This window comes from Pistacia vera, unplaced genomic scaffold (assembly GCF_008641045.1).
Source record: "Pistacia vera cultivar Batoury unplaced genomic scaffold, PisVer_v2 Contig139, whole genome shotgun sequence".
Lineage (NCBI taxonomy): Eukaryota > Viridiplantae > Streptophyta > Magnoliopsida > Sapindales > Anacardiaceae > Pistacia > Pistacia vera.
The window spans coordinates 54,773-68,643 of record NW_022195455.1 but is presented as its reverse complement, the minus strand read 5'-3'; the positions used below and the strand labels follow the sequence as shown (position 1 = coordinate 68,643).

General features: G+C 35.7%; 3 protein-coding genes across 3 annotated transcripts; all 3 read right to left on the bottom strand.

Annotated features, from left to right (window-relative positions):
• Positions 1 to 298: 298 nt before the first annotated feature.
• LOC116122955 (aspartate aminotransferase, mitochondrial-like) lies at positions 299 to 1,159 on the bottom strand. Its single transcript, XM_031408759.1, has 3 exons — positions 840 to 1,159; positions 668 to 753; positions 299 to 404 (listed from the first exon to the last, which is right to left on the bottom strand). Exons 1-3 carry the CDS (start codon positions 993 to 995, stop codon positions 299 to 301), a joined length of 348 nt encoding a protein of 115 aa, XP_031264619.1. The 5' UTR covers positions 996 to 1,159.
• Positions 1,160 to 1,280: 121 nt separating this feature from the next.
• Positions 1,281 to 3,235, bottom strand: LOC116122925 (peroxidase 70-like). The gene is made up of 4 exons (XM_031408727.1): positions 3,000 to 3,235; positions 2,689 to 2,883; positions 1,904 to 2,443; positions 1,281 to 1,339 (listed from the first exon to the last, which is right to left on the bottom strand). Exons 1-4 carry the CDS (start codon positions 3,213 to 3,215, stop codon positions 1,310 to 1,312), a joined length of 981 nt encoding a protein of 326 aa, XP_031264587.1. The 5' UTR covers positions 3,216 to 3,235; the 3' UTR covers positions 1,281 to 1,309.
• A 1,421-nt stretch (positions 3,236 to 4,656) lies between these two features.
• On the bottom strand, positions 4,657 to 5,933 carry LOC116122975 (cationic peroxidase 1-like). The gene is made up of 3 exons (XM_031408777.1): positions 5,721 to 5,933; positions 5,423 to 5,617; positions 4,657 to 5,208 (listed from the first exon to the last, which is right to left on the bottom strand). The coding sequence occupies exons 1-3, from the start codon at positions 5,931 to 5,933 to the stop codon at positions 4,657 to 4,659; spliced, it is 960 nt and encodes a 319-aa protein (XP_031264637.1).
• Positions 5,934 to 13,871: the final 7,938 nt, after the last annotated feature.

Below are 13,871 nucleotides of genomic sequence, written 5' to 3'. Positions count from 1 at the left end.
GGCCCAAAACATTTATATTTTAAAAAATTGTTATGAATCACAAAACTTGTAAGTTATAATAATGATATTGCTAAATGAAAAATTGACCATATAACCACGAAATTGTTAGAATTTGAATCAAGCCATGTCTTTATCTTAGTTATTGGAAAATTTGAGTTAGGCAATTTACAATCATCTGCTTAAATCTTAAGAGTTAGAAGGATATAAACTTGATTGTACGTAACCACACATCCTAGAACTTATTCTACCAGTTGAACTACTTGAGACTTAAGAGTGGGTTAAACCTTATTATAAGTGATTAGTAATTTTTTAAANCTTCATTAACAACATCTGAATCCTGTCCAAAAACCAATTTTACACTCTCCTCGACCATTTTTGAACTAACTGCAGCAGAATTTGACTCCCTGCTCAAACGATAGTTTAGAATTTATTAGTACTTTTACAAGAAAAATGATATGGTTACAGAATCCCAGTTACAATTCCAGGGCGTTCTATAGAATTCAATCAAATAATTATAGAAGTCACATCTATTTCTTAACATTTTAATCGAATACTAAAATCGCACCACTTAAATGACTCTCCGGTCTCTTCTAAAGAAACAATAGCCCATAATTCTTCTAATTAAAGACGGGATCCTAATACACGAAGTGAAGAAACTAGAACTTACAAGAACCGACTTCCCGCAATCCTGGCCTCTGCTTCTCTAACACATTGAAGCACAACAGGCCTGCCTTCATCATCCCTGTAAGTTCCCTAGAAAAAATAAAATAATAAATAGAGTAAATTAAAAGGTTTGACCAATATTAGTGACAAAGATTAGAAGAAGAAGCAATAAATACCACGCCAAGATTGATCTTGTTGGGAGAAGAATCAGCATGAAATGCTTCGGTGACACAAACAATGGGGTCCTTAGGAGCAGGAAGGACATGATCCCACCACGCAATGTTCTTGGTGCTGCATCTTCTTCTTGCTGTGCTTGTAAAAAACCTCCTCATTATTTGATCAGTCAATTTCTTTACTCTCAGGCGACGTGAAAAGCTGCTGCTGCTTCTTTTGATTGACGAGACGAACTTAAAAAGTCCTTTGCTTCCATTCCAAAAGGCGTTACTTGAATCATTCTGTTATTTTCCAGTGGGCTACTGCACTGGTTTTCATTTTATTCTCATTTCTCACCTAAGACAAACCGCCTTTCCCTCCTTTTTGTACTTCATTCAACAGAAACGAGGTTTGACTCTTATTATCTGTTTCAACTTTCAAGATGGTTGAATTGAATCAGACGACTCAGTGAAACAGCCCACAGTTTTTCTCTTCAAAGGCCAGTTTCTGTGGTATGAAAGAGCTGTGGTAAAGTGGGTCAAATTCTCAAATTGGGCTGAAAGTAATTGCTCCAAACCATGATGGCCCAAAACATTTATATTTTAAAAAATTGTTATGAATCACAAAACTTGTAAGTTATAATAATGATATTGCTAAATGAAAAATTGACCATATAACCACGAAATTGTTAGAATTTGAATCAAGCCATGTCTTTATCTTAGTTATTGGAAAATTTGAGTTAGGCAATTTACAATCATCTGCTTAAATCTTAAGAGTTAGAAGGATATAAACTTGATTGTACGTAACCACACATCCTAGAACTTATTCTACCAGTTGAACTACTTGAGACTTAAGAGTGGGTTAAACCTTATTATAAGTGATTAGTAATTTTTTAAAAATACTATTATACGTGTAATAAATAGAAGATCAGTACTTGATTTCATCGAATAGAAAATCATGTATAGACACAGTTTTGAAAGTCAATTCACAAATAAGGCAACGAAAATCTTCCATAGATACAACAAGAACTTATTTCCAAAGCAATTTCAGTCATTCAACTCAATTACAAACAGAATCAGTAGTTCACCTTCCTGCAGTTCTTACGAATTTGACCTTGCTTCCCAGTCAACACTTGTATGTTTCCCATCTTAATCATAGAGTTTGCAAAATCAGCTGAGAAGACCCTGGGGTTATAGCTATAAGTCTTAACGAGCCCATCAGTTGAGCCGCCACTGAAAAGTGCTTGATCAGATACTAGAAGCCCCTTCTCCTTTATCAAATAAGAGAAATATGCAGTGTCGAAGCATACAGGAGTTGGGTCTAGAGGAGCAAGGTTGCTGTCACCTCCTTCAGGTGGGCAGGTATTTCGTAGCTCTTTTGCAAAGCGAGAGTTAATGTTCGTTCCGTTATAAATTCTGTCTCTGAAGAAACGACATTGTGAGAAACCAAGGGTGTGACCACCAGAGAGCGCCACTAAGTCTCTCTTGTCGAGGCCTTGCCTTTTGAAGTTGTCAATTAGTGCAGGGAGGTCCATGAATGGCGATGGAATGTCTCTGTTGGCTAACTCCCTGCTTGCTGTGGTTGAGTCTCTCCTTCCTAATGGCACCTTCCATGTTGGCCCTCCAAGCTGCAAAATTTTTAATATATATAAAATTAGCCATATGTAAAGAATATTTAATTGTTAATTAAAGTTTCATGCATATTATATATCCCATTCCCCACTAATCTCCAACTAATTTTTCGGTAATTTTTCGTGTATCTTGAGATACATATTAGTCTATATTGCTGGACCAAAAAAGCAAAATATACCAAAACAAGAAACGTTAGAAATGATACAAAGAGATAAGAGAAGGTTTACTAATATATACATACCGCAACGACAGAATCACGAGCTGCAATAGCCAAGATATCTGCACAAGAAACCAGAGGGCGTCCACAAATTTTGTCAACCTTGTTTTTAATCTTGTCGATGACTTCAAACCCTCTGATGGAATTTATATTGGGAAACGCATTCTTTTCACTATCGATGGTGGGTGTAGGATCCAGAAGAATGGAAGCATCACAGCCCTACGTTGCAAACACCAAGTATATAAGAGTGCATGCAAAGCTACTTAATTATAAATTAAAAGTACATGCATGAATGAAAAAACAAGAAAAGATATACAGCTCAGTTGGTGTTGTACTTGAACGAAACAATCATGGAAGTGTAGACGTAGTAAAGAAGCACCCATGCGGCGTTCTTCGTAAACAGCAGCTTCGACTATTCGTTTGATAGTTGGCAAAGCTTTGGGGCAAACTTTCTCATAGTAATAAGGAGACAGTGTTTTTGAAAAAGTTGTTGTTGCAAGGGCCAATATCAGAAAGACATGAAGCTGCAGGAATATGCTACGTGAAGCCATTGCCGGTAACTCTAATAAGTTTTAGGTCTATTACAGTATAGGTTATGACCTTACCTTCCGCTCATTTATATTAAAAATTTGAAGAGTGTGCTAAGTAATTAATTGATTATTTCAGGATTTGTCACTCTATTTGACCTGGCCAACATGACTATTTCTCAGAAGCTCACTTTTTACAGCTATCCTTATAGCCCAGCGAGGCAAGAAATCTCTGCAAGCAAAGTACTTTTCATTAATTTATGTACATTTAAATGAATTTGAGATTGACTAAAAGGGATTGAACATCACTTTGAGGGCTAAATAAGTGCAAATTTATCTATATTCAATATTCAGCCAAATTGTATATATCAAAGATTAAAATAAAACGTCATATATGTGATCCCATCTGCATCATATTTGATTCATTCAAAATGGTTAGATATATATATCTTGACTACTGTCTCTAGGTATTATTAATTAATCTTGATTTGATATCCTATCCACATCGCAATTTGATCTAAAATTAATGTTTAGATAGGAAGCTCTGTTGAATATCGACAATGGAAGAAAACTAAGAATGTGATTGGCCAGAGTAAGTAATACGCTTTTCTTTTAAGTTTCTTCAAACACGTTGCCACTGAAGCGGTCCATTTCTTGCTTATCGTTGTCGCTGATCATGTTGCACCTCTGACCTGTTCATTTTTACATTTGAGTTGATTCGATCAACTCTGCAAAAATTTATGCTATTATTTATTGAAATAATTCTTTTATTTATTCAGTGCAGTGACGATCGACTAGATGGTGGCTTGGCAATTGGCATGAGTGTGGTTATTTGTTTAAGAAAGAATTGTAGTTAATTATGTTTAACAGCTTGAATTTTCTATCACGCGAAAATGTGTTCATATCATGAAGTATAAATCTTACCAAATGCGCAGATCTAAAGATTCATGAGATTAATCCTAGGTATAAAATTATGTCATGCTTGGATAGCTCTAGTAGTAAGACGTGTCCTGAGATATGTGGTTAAGACACACGGTCTCTCGTCATTTACTTAGATTAGTTGAAATATGTACAACCCAGTTCGGATACTTTATTTCAAAAAAATATACATATTATATTATATTTTTAAATTAAGATTGTTGATATAACTTCCAATAAATAACTTCTTTAGGCTATATATATTCTCATTAATACAACATTTAATGAGATGATGTGACAAATCATATAGAGATAATAATATTACAAATCATATAGCTATGTTTAATCAAGTACGGACACAGTTATATTATTTAGAATGCAAATTAATTGAGATATATATATATATATTTTTTTTTTCTTTTATAAATATACATTAGTAAAATTATTTGGAACCACATTACTGATATGTTCATAATACAGCGTATTGAGAAAGGGTGAATTATTTTTTATATATAAACTATTATCATTTAATGGTTTCATAACCACTCTAGTGATTCACCTTCCTGCAGTTCGAACGAATTTGACCCCGCTTTCCTGTCAATACTTTTATGTTCCCCATCTTAATCATAGAGTTGGCAAAATCAGCAGAGAAAGCCTTTGGGTTATAGCTATAAGTCTTTACGAGTTTATCAGTTGAGCCACCGCTGAAAAGTGCTTGATCTGACTCAAGAAGCCCCTTCTTCTTTATCAAGTTGGAGAAATATGCAGTATCAAAGCGTGCAAATGTTGGGTCCAGAGGAGAAAGTTTGGTGTCTCCTCCTGTACGTGGGCATGTCTTTCTTCGCTCTTTTGCGAAGTCAGAATCAATGTTTGTTCCGTTGTAAATTCTCTCTTTAAAGGGACCACACTGTGAGAAGCCAAGAGTGTGGCCACCAGAGAGCGCCACTAAGTCTCTCTCGTTGAGGCCTTGGTTTTTGAAGTTTTTGATTAGTGCTGGGAGGTCCATGAATGCCGGTGGAAGGTTGCGATTGGCTAAGTTCCTGCTAGCTGTGGTTGAGTCTCTTCTCCCCAGTGGTACCTTCCATGATGGTCCGCCAAGCTGCACATTATCAATATACAAATTAGCCATAGAAATTTGTTAAAATGTATAAAGACTTTTGGAAAAATATAAGAAGAAAATTCATTCTCATTTCAGTTTCATTCATTGGTGGGTGATTGCGTGAATCTTTTAGATACATATTAGTCTATTGCTTGACAATATACCCAAAAAAATAAAAATGAAAAATGATAGAGAAGGATTACTAAGAACACACCGCAACAACAGAATCACGAGCTGCAACAGCCAAAATGTCTGCACAAGAAACAACTGGGAATCCACAAATTTTGTCAACCTCTTTCTTAATCTGGTCGATGACTTCAAATCCTCTGACGGAATTGAGGTTCGGACGTGCATTCTTTTCACTGTCGATGGTGGCTGTAGCATCCAGGAGAATTGATGCATCGCAACCCTGAATAATACAGACAAAAGTATATGAGAATGCATGACACTTATAAAAACCAAGATTATTACTTGAGTTAGAATGAGAAAAAGTTAACAGTTGGGTATTTTACTTGAACAAAACAGTCATGGAAGTGCAGACGTAGAAGAGAGCCACCCATGCGGCGTTCCTTGTAAACAGCAGCTTCCACTATTCGTTTGATAGTTGGCAAAGCTTTTGGACACACTTTCTCATAGTGATAAGGAGACAATACTGATGAGAAAGCTGTTGTTGCCAGAGCAAAGATGAGAAAAATCTGAAGCTGGAATATGCTACGCGAAGCCATTAATGCTATAGTTATTACCTTATAACTCTAAGTTTCAAGTCTGTTGTGGTGTAAGCTATGTTTGCCCGTCTTATTTATAGGGAGGAATTGAAAAGGCCAGCCATTGGAGAAGTAATTACTTAACTAATTTATGGCTTTGTCAAATCTTTGACCTGGCCTGGCAGCCAGCACTACTATTTCTCAGAAGCTCAAGTTTTACAGCTCAAAACAGTGTGACCGAGTAGCATCAGCCAAGAAATCTATAAGAAAACATATTATATATTAATTTATGTAATATTAAAATGAGATTGGATTTGAGGGAATGAAAATCATTAGCTAGTGATGTATTAGTATAATAGAAAAATAGGTGCAAAACTCAACGTTCTACTATTTCGAATTACAAATCGATTAATAATTTAAAGTCAACCGAATTATATATAGAGAAAAATATGTTTCGTCATGTCTATGCGATTTACTCATCATCGGTAGATTCAAAAGGAGGTGAGTTATATATATGTTATACTTTGTCAAACCATTAATTTAACTTTGTTTTTGATTCTGTCAACATTCCGCTCTGTATTAATATATATATAAATTAAAGTACTGCTCTTCTTTCAAGTTTCGTGAGCACGTCGATTTCTTTACCTGTCGATTTCTTTGTAATTATTGCTCGAATACTTTTTGCAGCCCCGACTTGTTCATATTTACATTCAGTTGATTCACTCAACTTTGCAGACTTTTGTACTTTATTTCCTCGATGAACTTCTCATATATTTTGTGTAGTTAATCGATATTCACAGGACGATGGGCTTGGCTTAAGTCTTGATATATTGATCTTTCATACAAGCATACCGGAAAACTGTTTTGCATCGACAGATAGGCCCGACACGGGCACCTAGCCAGCTTCGATGCACTCGCCATACTTTTTCTTATTTATGATTAGTTTGTTAGTTTTTATCGTATATCATAAACTTAATTTTTTAGTCATGTATCGTGTATCATAAAATACATCTTTTAAAAAAAATTAAAAAGTAATAATTTTTTTTCTAAAAATTAATATCATCTCCATAATTAATTAACGAATTTTATGATATTATTGGCTTTAAATTATAGTATTACATAATCAAAATTAATTACAAAATTAAGAATTTATATTTTTTCCTCTCAACTATTCATATCATTTCTAAGATCAATGTCAATATTTATATCTCTACTTGTGTTATTATTATCATGCAAAATGAACAATATATCTTCCTTTTCACATTCTCCATGCAAAATGCGTAAATTTAGACAGGTTTTAGTGAACCAAGTTGGGTGACCTGGATCCGACCTAAAATTTTTTTTGGGCCTTAGGCCCAAATTAATAAAATCATATCGATTTGTATCGGTATTTTTAAGGATACGAACAGATACATATCGTATTGTAGGATACATATTAACGTATCGAAAGGTTTGTAATACACTCTCTGATACGTATCGTTGGCGACTAGTGTCGAATCGTATCGTAGGATACTAATAACCATGGTTCTGATTATTGTTTTTGTATATGTTTAAGATGTCATGCCCCTTCTCGGGTAGTCCCTATCCCATCGGATCTGGGCGCTCCGAGGGACCCAAGAGAAAGGTGAATAAATCATAAAGTCATTCATAAAATCCATTTATTATAACATAAGTTAAGTGAAACAGTTATCCATGCGCGTAAAAATAGTCTGTGGAAATGTAAATACAAAAAGTCAGTTACAAAACATAGTATCAGAGTACACTAAATGAACACACATCATGAGGTAGAAAATGCATCCATAGGCCAACCTAGAGCGTACAAGTAGCTCCGCATGAACCTTGTAGTAAACCGTGGGGGGAGAAAACATAAAACAGTGAGCTGGGAAGCCCAGTGAGTAGATAATACATTTATAAAGAAAAATACTTGTAAGAGAAAAATATATTTCATGTAAAAGCTTGATGAATGTCACACAACCACTGATCCATATCTGTACTCATACTCACCACCACCATACTAGTACCTAGGGGGCCTGAATCACAACTCTAAAGTATAGGTCCCTAATGGAGATCGAGGTGTTGACCAAGTTGATGTTCTCAAATATTCCCAAGATTCTTTGCAAGGAAGTGGCGGTCCAATGACTAGGGCAAAGACAAAGAGGATGAAAGAGGCTTTGCAAGGCTTGATCATGGAAGTGCAATACAAAGAGGCTATACTAGAAGACTCTAAGACTAAATTCGAAGATTTCAAAGCTTCACCAAGAATGATCTATTATCTTTTTACTCAAGGGGTAGATTCGGAAGATCAAGTTGGATGCGATGATTAATTTAGGACTTAATTTTCATTTTTTAATCTTGGGGTTTTTTTTTTTTTTTTTTATGTTTTAATTACAATTAGATTCTTTAGTCTTTTATTTATTTAAGGTTTATTTAGGCCCAATAAGCTCTTACTTAAGGCCAACCCGTTTTTTTCAATTAGCTAGGGTTTTTTTTTAGGGTTTGCTGCTTATAAAAAGGGGCAGCCATGTTATTTTTTGGGGACATATTATTATCAATTAAAGTTTACTTTCAGAAAGCTATTTGCTTGGCTTCTTGTGTTCTTGAATGAATGCTTGAATCTTGACTTATCAAAGGGAGTGATCAACCTTTGTGGCGTCTCAAAATTAGGGTTTTTAGGGACTTAGTTTCCTTAGGGTTCTAATTCGATCATCCTCAACACGTTCCTAGCAAACTAATTTGTTCCTATTCCATTGAGTTCGTGGGTTCCTAGGATAATTCGCCTAGAGGGTCTATATCATTTAGTATCAGAGTCTTGGTTGCTGGAAACTGGTTATTTATCTCCATCACTATTTTTTTGCGTTCTTGATTCAAAAAAAAAAAAAAAATTAAATTTTCTTGTGCTTTATTTTTCTGCATTCAATCCATCTTTGTTGTGCGCAAAAAAAAAAAAACGAAAAAAAAAAAAAAGAACGAAGTGGCAATTTTGAGTTGTTAAATTTCCCATTCTTGTTCTCTTTGCTAAGTATCCTATTTTTGTTGAATTAAATTTCCAATTCTTGTTTTCTTGCTTGAGTTTCTTATTCTTGTTGAATTAGTTTCCTTTATTCTATTCTAGTTTCCTTTTTATTTTGTTCTAGTTTCCCTTTATTTCTTTTTCTAGTGATTGTTTCAACTATATATATACAAGGTTCTTTTGTGTCTTTTGCCTTCTTAATCAATTAGTGTCAATTCTAGTGATTTCTTTCACATGTCTTTTGCTTCCTTTTAGAGTTTTCTTATTTTTTCTTGGTTCATTAGAGTCATCTTGGGTCTTTTTTTCGGTTCACCGTTTGACTCAACTAAGTTTTAAAGTTCTGATTTTTGAGATTGTCACCATCTAACCGGTTGCTTCTTGAGATTTGTGAATTCTTTGATTCTGTTAAGAACATAAAGGGGGTTGGCTTGACTTTGAGTGGTAAAAGGCAAGAGAGATCATCATCAAGAAAAAACCAAAATAGTGTGAAACACAAGTGATAACAATCTGATTTGAGTGCAAACATGTGAGGGAGTGTGTGAGGAACACCACCTTTTATTTTATTTAATTTTACAGGTTGAAAACATGAGTAAGGAAGGATGAGAACCACAAGAGGTCGACATGAAATTCTTCATCAAGGCTGTTGATGACCAATTTAAATTGCTGAATGCGAGATTGAATGATTTGGCGTCCTCTTCTGCTTCTAAATCACATAGAAGACATGAGTTCGACGAAGAAGACGAAGCTGATTCCGAAGTGGAGAAAACAAGTTATAAACGGGCCAAGAAGGTTGACTCCAAAGGAGATAACAATATAGGTAGTATAAAGATGGCAATTCCAACTTTTCAAGGAAAGAATGATCTTGAGCTATACTTGGAGTGGGAAAGAAAGGTTGAGCACGTATTTAATTGTCATAATTACTCCGAGGAGAAGAAAGTAAAGCTAGCAGCCGTGGAGTTTACAGATTATGAAGGTATATGGTGGGATCAATAGGTGATCAATAGGTGCAAGAATGGTGAGAGGCCAATTCGGTCATGGGAAGAGATGAAGTTGGTGATGCGCAAGAGATTTATACCGAGCCATTACTATAGAGATTTGTATAGGAAGTTGCAAGGGCTGGTTCAAGGTTCCATAAGTGTAGAGGATTATTAAAAGGAGATGGAAATCGCTATGATTAGAGCAAACATAGAAGAAGACAGAGAAGCAACAATGGCTAGATTCATTGCTGGATTGAACAAGGAGATTGCTGACGTGGTTGAGTTGCAACATTATGTAGAGATGGAAGAGTTACTGCACAAAGCCGTTAAAGTGGAGAAACAAATCAAGTCCAAGAGGTTCAAATTTGGTTCATCCTCTAGCTCTGCGTGGAGATCAAATTGGAAGGACAACAAAGTTGACTTTAGAACAAAAGAAGAAGCAAAGTCACAGAATTTGGTTGCTGTTCCTAAAGGTAAACCCGAAACTAAAACTCTTACTAAGTCACGTGATATTAAGTGTTTTAGATGTCAAGGATTCAGACATATTGCTTCCGAATGCCTAAACAAAAAATTTATGGTTGTACGGGCAAATGGGGACGTCGAAAGTGCTAGCTCAAGTGATGATGAGATGCCACCATTGGAGGATTGTTCTGATGTTGAAGTGAAAGAACCTGTGCATGGTGATTTACTTGTTACAAGAAGAGCCCTAAGTATACAGCCTAAGGATAAAGGAGATGAGGAGCAACGTGAGCATAATTTTCACACAAGATGCCATATGAAGGGTAAGGTATGTATGTTGATTATTGATCGTGGGAGTTGTACTAATGTTGCTAGTACTTTGTTGGTAGAAAAGTTGAATTTGAAGTGAGAGAAGCATCCTAAATCGTATAAGCTACAATGGCTGAATGACTGTGGAGAAGCAAAGGTAAACAAGTAAGTTCGGTTTCCTTTTTTAATTGGCAAGTATGAGGATGAGGTTTTTTGTGATGTAGAACCGATGTATGCTGGTCATATATTACTTGGCCGACTGTGGCAGTTTGATAGGAGGGTGTCGCATGATGGGTACAAAAATCGTTATTCTTTTGTAATGAACAACTGAAAAGTTATACTAGCCCCTCTCAAACCTTTGCAAGCTTAGAGGACTAGATTAGGATAGCAAGAGAGTGCAAAATGAGAGAGAAGCAAAAATGTGAGCAAGAGGAAAATAGAAAGAGAGTAAGTGAGGTCGAGAGGAAAAATGGAGAGAAAAGTGAGCGAAAAGGAGAGAAAAGTGAGCAAGAAGGAGAGAACCATAAAAGAATGAGTATACTTGCTGAAAAACGTGAGGTTAAGAGTATAATAATGGCGAGGCAAGAAGTACTTGTACTTATGTACAAGGATGTTTATCTTTCTACTAACGACCTTAACTCATCTTTGCCTAGTGTTGTCGTGTCTTTATTGCAGGAATTTGAGGACTTATTTATTGAGGAGATTCCCCATGGATTAACTCCTTTAAAAGGAATTGAGCATCAAATAGACTTCATACATGGTTCCGCCATACCAAATCGACCTGCTTATAAAGCTAATCCCAAGGAAATGAAGGAGATACGAAGGCAAGTGAATGAGCTATTGCAAAAGGGTTTTGTAAGGGAGAGTCTCAGCCTATGTTCGGTTCCTATCCTCATAGTCCCAAAGAAAGATGGAACATGGCGCATGTGTGTGGATTGTCAGGCTATTAACAAGATAACGGTAAAGTATAGACATCTTATCCCTAGATTAGATGATATGCTTGATGAATTGCATGGCTCTCAATTGTTTTTTAAAATTGATTTAAAGAATGGCTATTATCAGATTCGCATGAAAGAGGGAGATGAATGGAAAACTACATTTAAAACTAAATATGGATTATATGAGTGGTTGGTAATGCCTTTTGATTTAACTAATGCACCTAGTACATTCATGAGGTTAATGAACCATGTCTTACGTGCTTTCATGGGAAAATTTATGGTGGTTTACTTTGATGATATTTTAGTTTATAGCAAAATTTGGATGAACATGTGAAACACTTGCATGCTGTGTTTACGGTGTTGAGAGAGCACCAATTGTAAGCTAATCTTAAGAAGTGCACGTTTTGCATGGAATCTGTTGTGTTTCTTGGATTTGTAGTTAGTTCGCAGGGTCTTAGTGTTGATGAAGAAAAGGTAAGGGCAATAAGAGACTGGCCTACACCTAAGAATGCGAACGAGGTGAGAAGTTTCCATGGTTTAGCAAGTTTTTATCAAATGTTTGTTAAAGATTTTAGTTCTATTGCTGCACCTTTGAATGAACTTGTTAAAAAGAATGTTTTTTTTAAGTGGGATGATGTGCATGACCGGACTTTCAAAACTTTGAAAGATAAGTTAACTAATGCACCTTCGTTGTGTTTGCCTAACTTTGATAAAGCTTTTGAGATAGAATGTGATGCATCCAGGATTGGAATAGGACCTGTTCTGATGCAGGATTCCAAACCAATTACTTATTTTAGTGAAAAGCTAAGTGGGGCAGCGTTGAATTATCCTACTTACGACAAGGAGCTTTATGCGTTAGTGAGAACTCTTCAAACATGGCAGCATTACTTGTGGCCGAGGGAATTCATCATTCATTCTGATCATGCGAGCTTGAAGTTCTTGAAGACCCAAGGTAAGCTTACTAAAAGACATGCTAAGTGGTTGGAGTTCATAGAAACGTTTCCTTATGTAATCAAATACAAGCATGGGAAGGAAAACGTTGTGGCTGATGCATTGTCTAGGATGTACGTATTGCTTACTTCATTGCAAACTAAATTACTTGGTTTTGAATTGCTTAAGGATTTGTATGCGAATGATTCTGATTTCAGCCAAGTATGGAATGCATGTGATAAATGTGCGTTTGGTGATTTTTACTGGCATGAAGGATTTCTATTCAAGAAAGATAAATTATGTGTGCCTATTTGTTCTATTCATGAATTGCTTGTTAGGGAAAGTCATGGGGGAGGTTTGATGGGCCACTTTGGTTTTCTAAAGACTTTAGATATATTACGAGAGCATTTTTATTGGCCTCATATGAAGTATGATATGCAATCTGTTTGTGATAAGTGCATTACATGTAGGCAAGCAAAATCTAAAGTTAGACCGCATGACTTGTATACCCCTTTACCTGTACCTAATCAACCTTGGATTGATATATCTATGGATTTTGTTTTAGGATTACCAAGGACTCAAAGTGGCAAGGATAGCATATTTGTTGTTGTTGATAGGTTTAGTAAAATGGCTCATTTTATTGCATGTTCTAAAACCAACGACGCAACACATATTGCTGATTTGTTCTTTAAAGAAGTGGTTTGTTTGCATGGGTTGCCTAAGACAAATATTAGTGATAGAGATGTTAAGTTCTTAAGTCATTTTTGGTGCACTTTATGGAATAAATTAGGAACCAAACTGTTATTCTCTACTGTTGCATATCCTCAAATGGATGGTCAAATCGAAGTAGTTAATAGGACACTCACTACTTTATTGTGTGCCATCATTCAAAAGAACTTAAGGCAGTGGGAGAAATGTTTGCCACATATTGAGTTTGCATATAATAGGACTGTTCATTCTACTTCTTCATTTTCTCCCTTTGAAATTGTTTATAGCTTTAATCCTTTAACACCTGTGGATATTTTACCTTTCCCTCCTAATGAGCATGCTAATCTTGATGATAAGAAAAAGACAGATTTTGTGAAGGATTTACATGCCAAAGTTTGGGCCAACATCGAAAGGAAGAATGAGCAATATGCTAAGCAAGCCAATAAGGGGCGTTTGAAGGTTGTCTTCCAACCTGGAGATTGGGTTTGGGTGCACATGTGTAAGGAGATGTTTCTCACACAAAGGAAATCAAAATTGCAGCCTAGAGGAGATGGACCTTTTCAAGTCTTGGAGTGGATCAATGATAATGCCTGCAAGCTAGATTTGCTTAGTGACTATGGTAATGTTA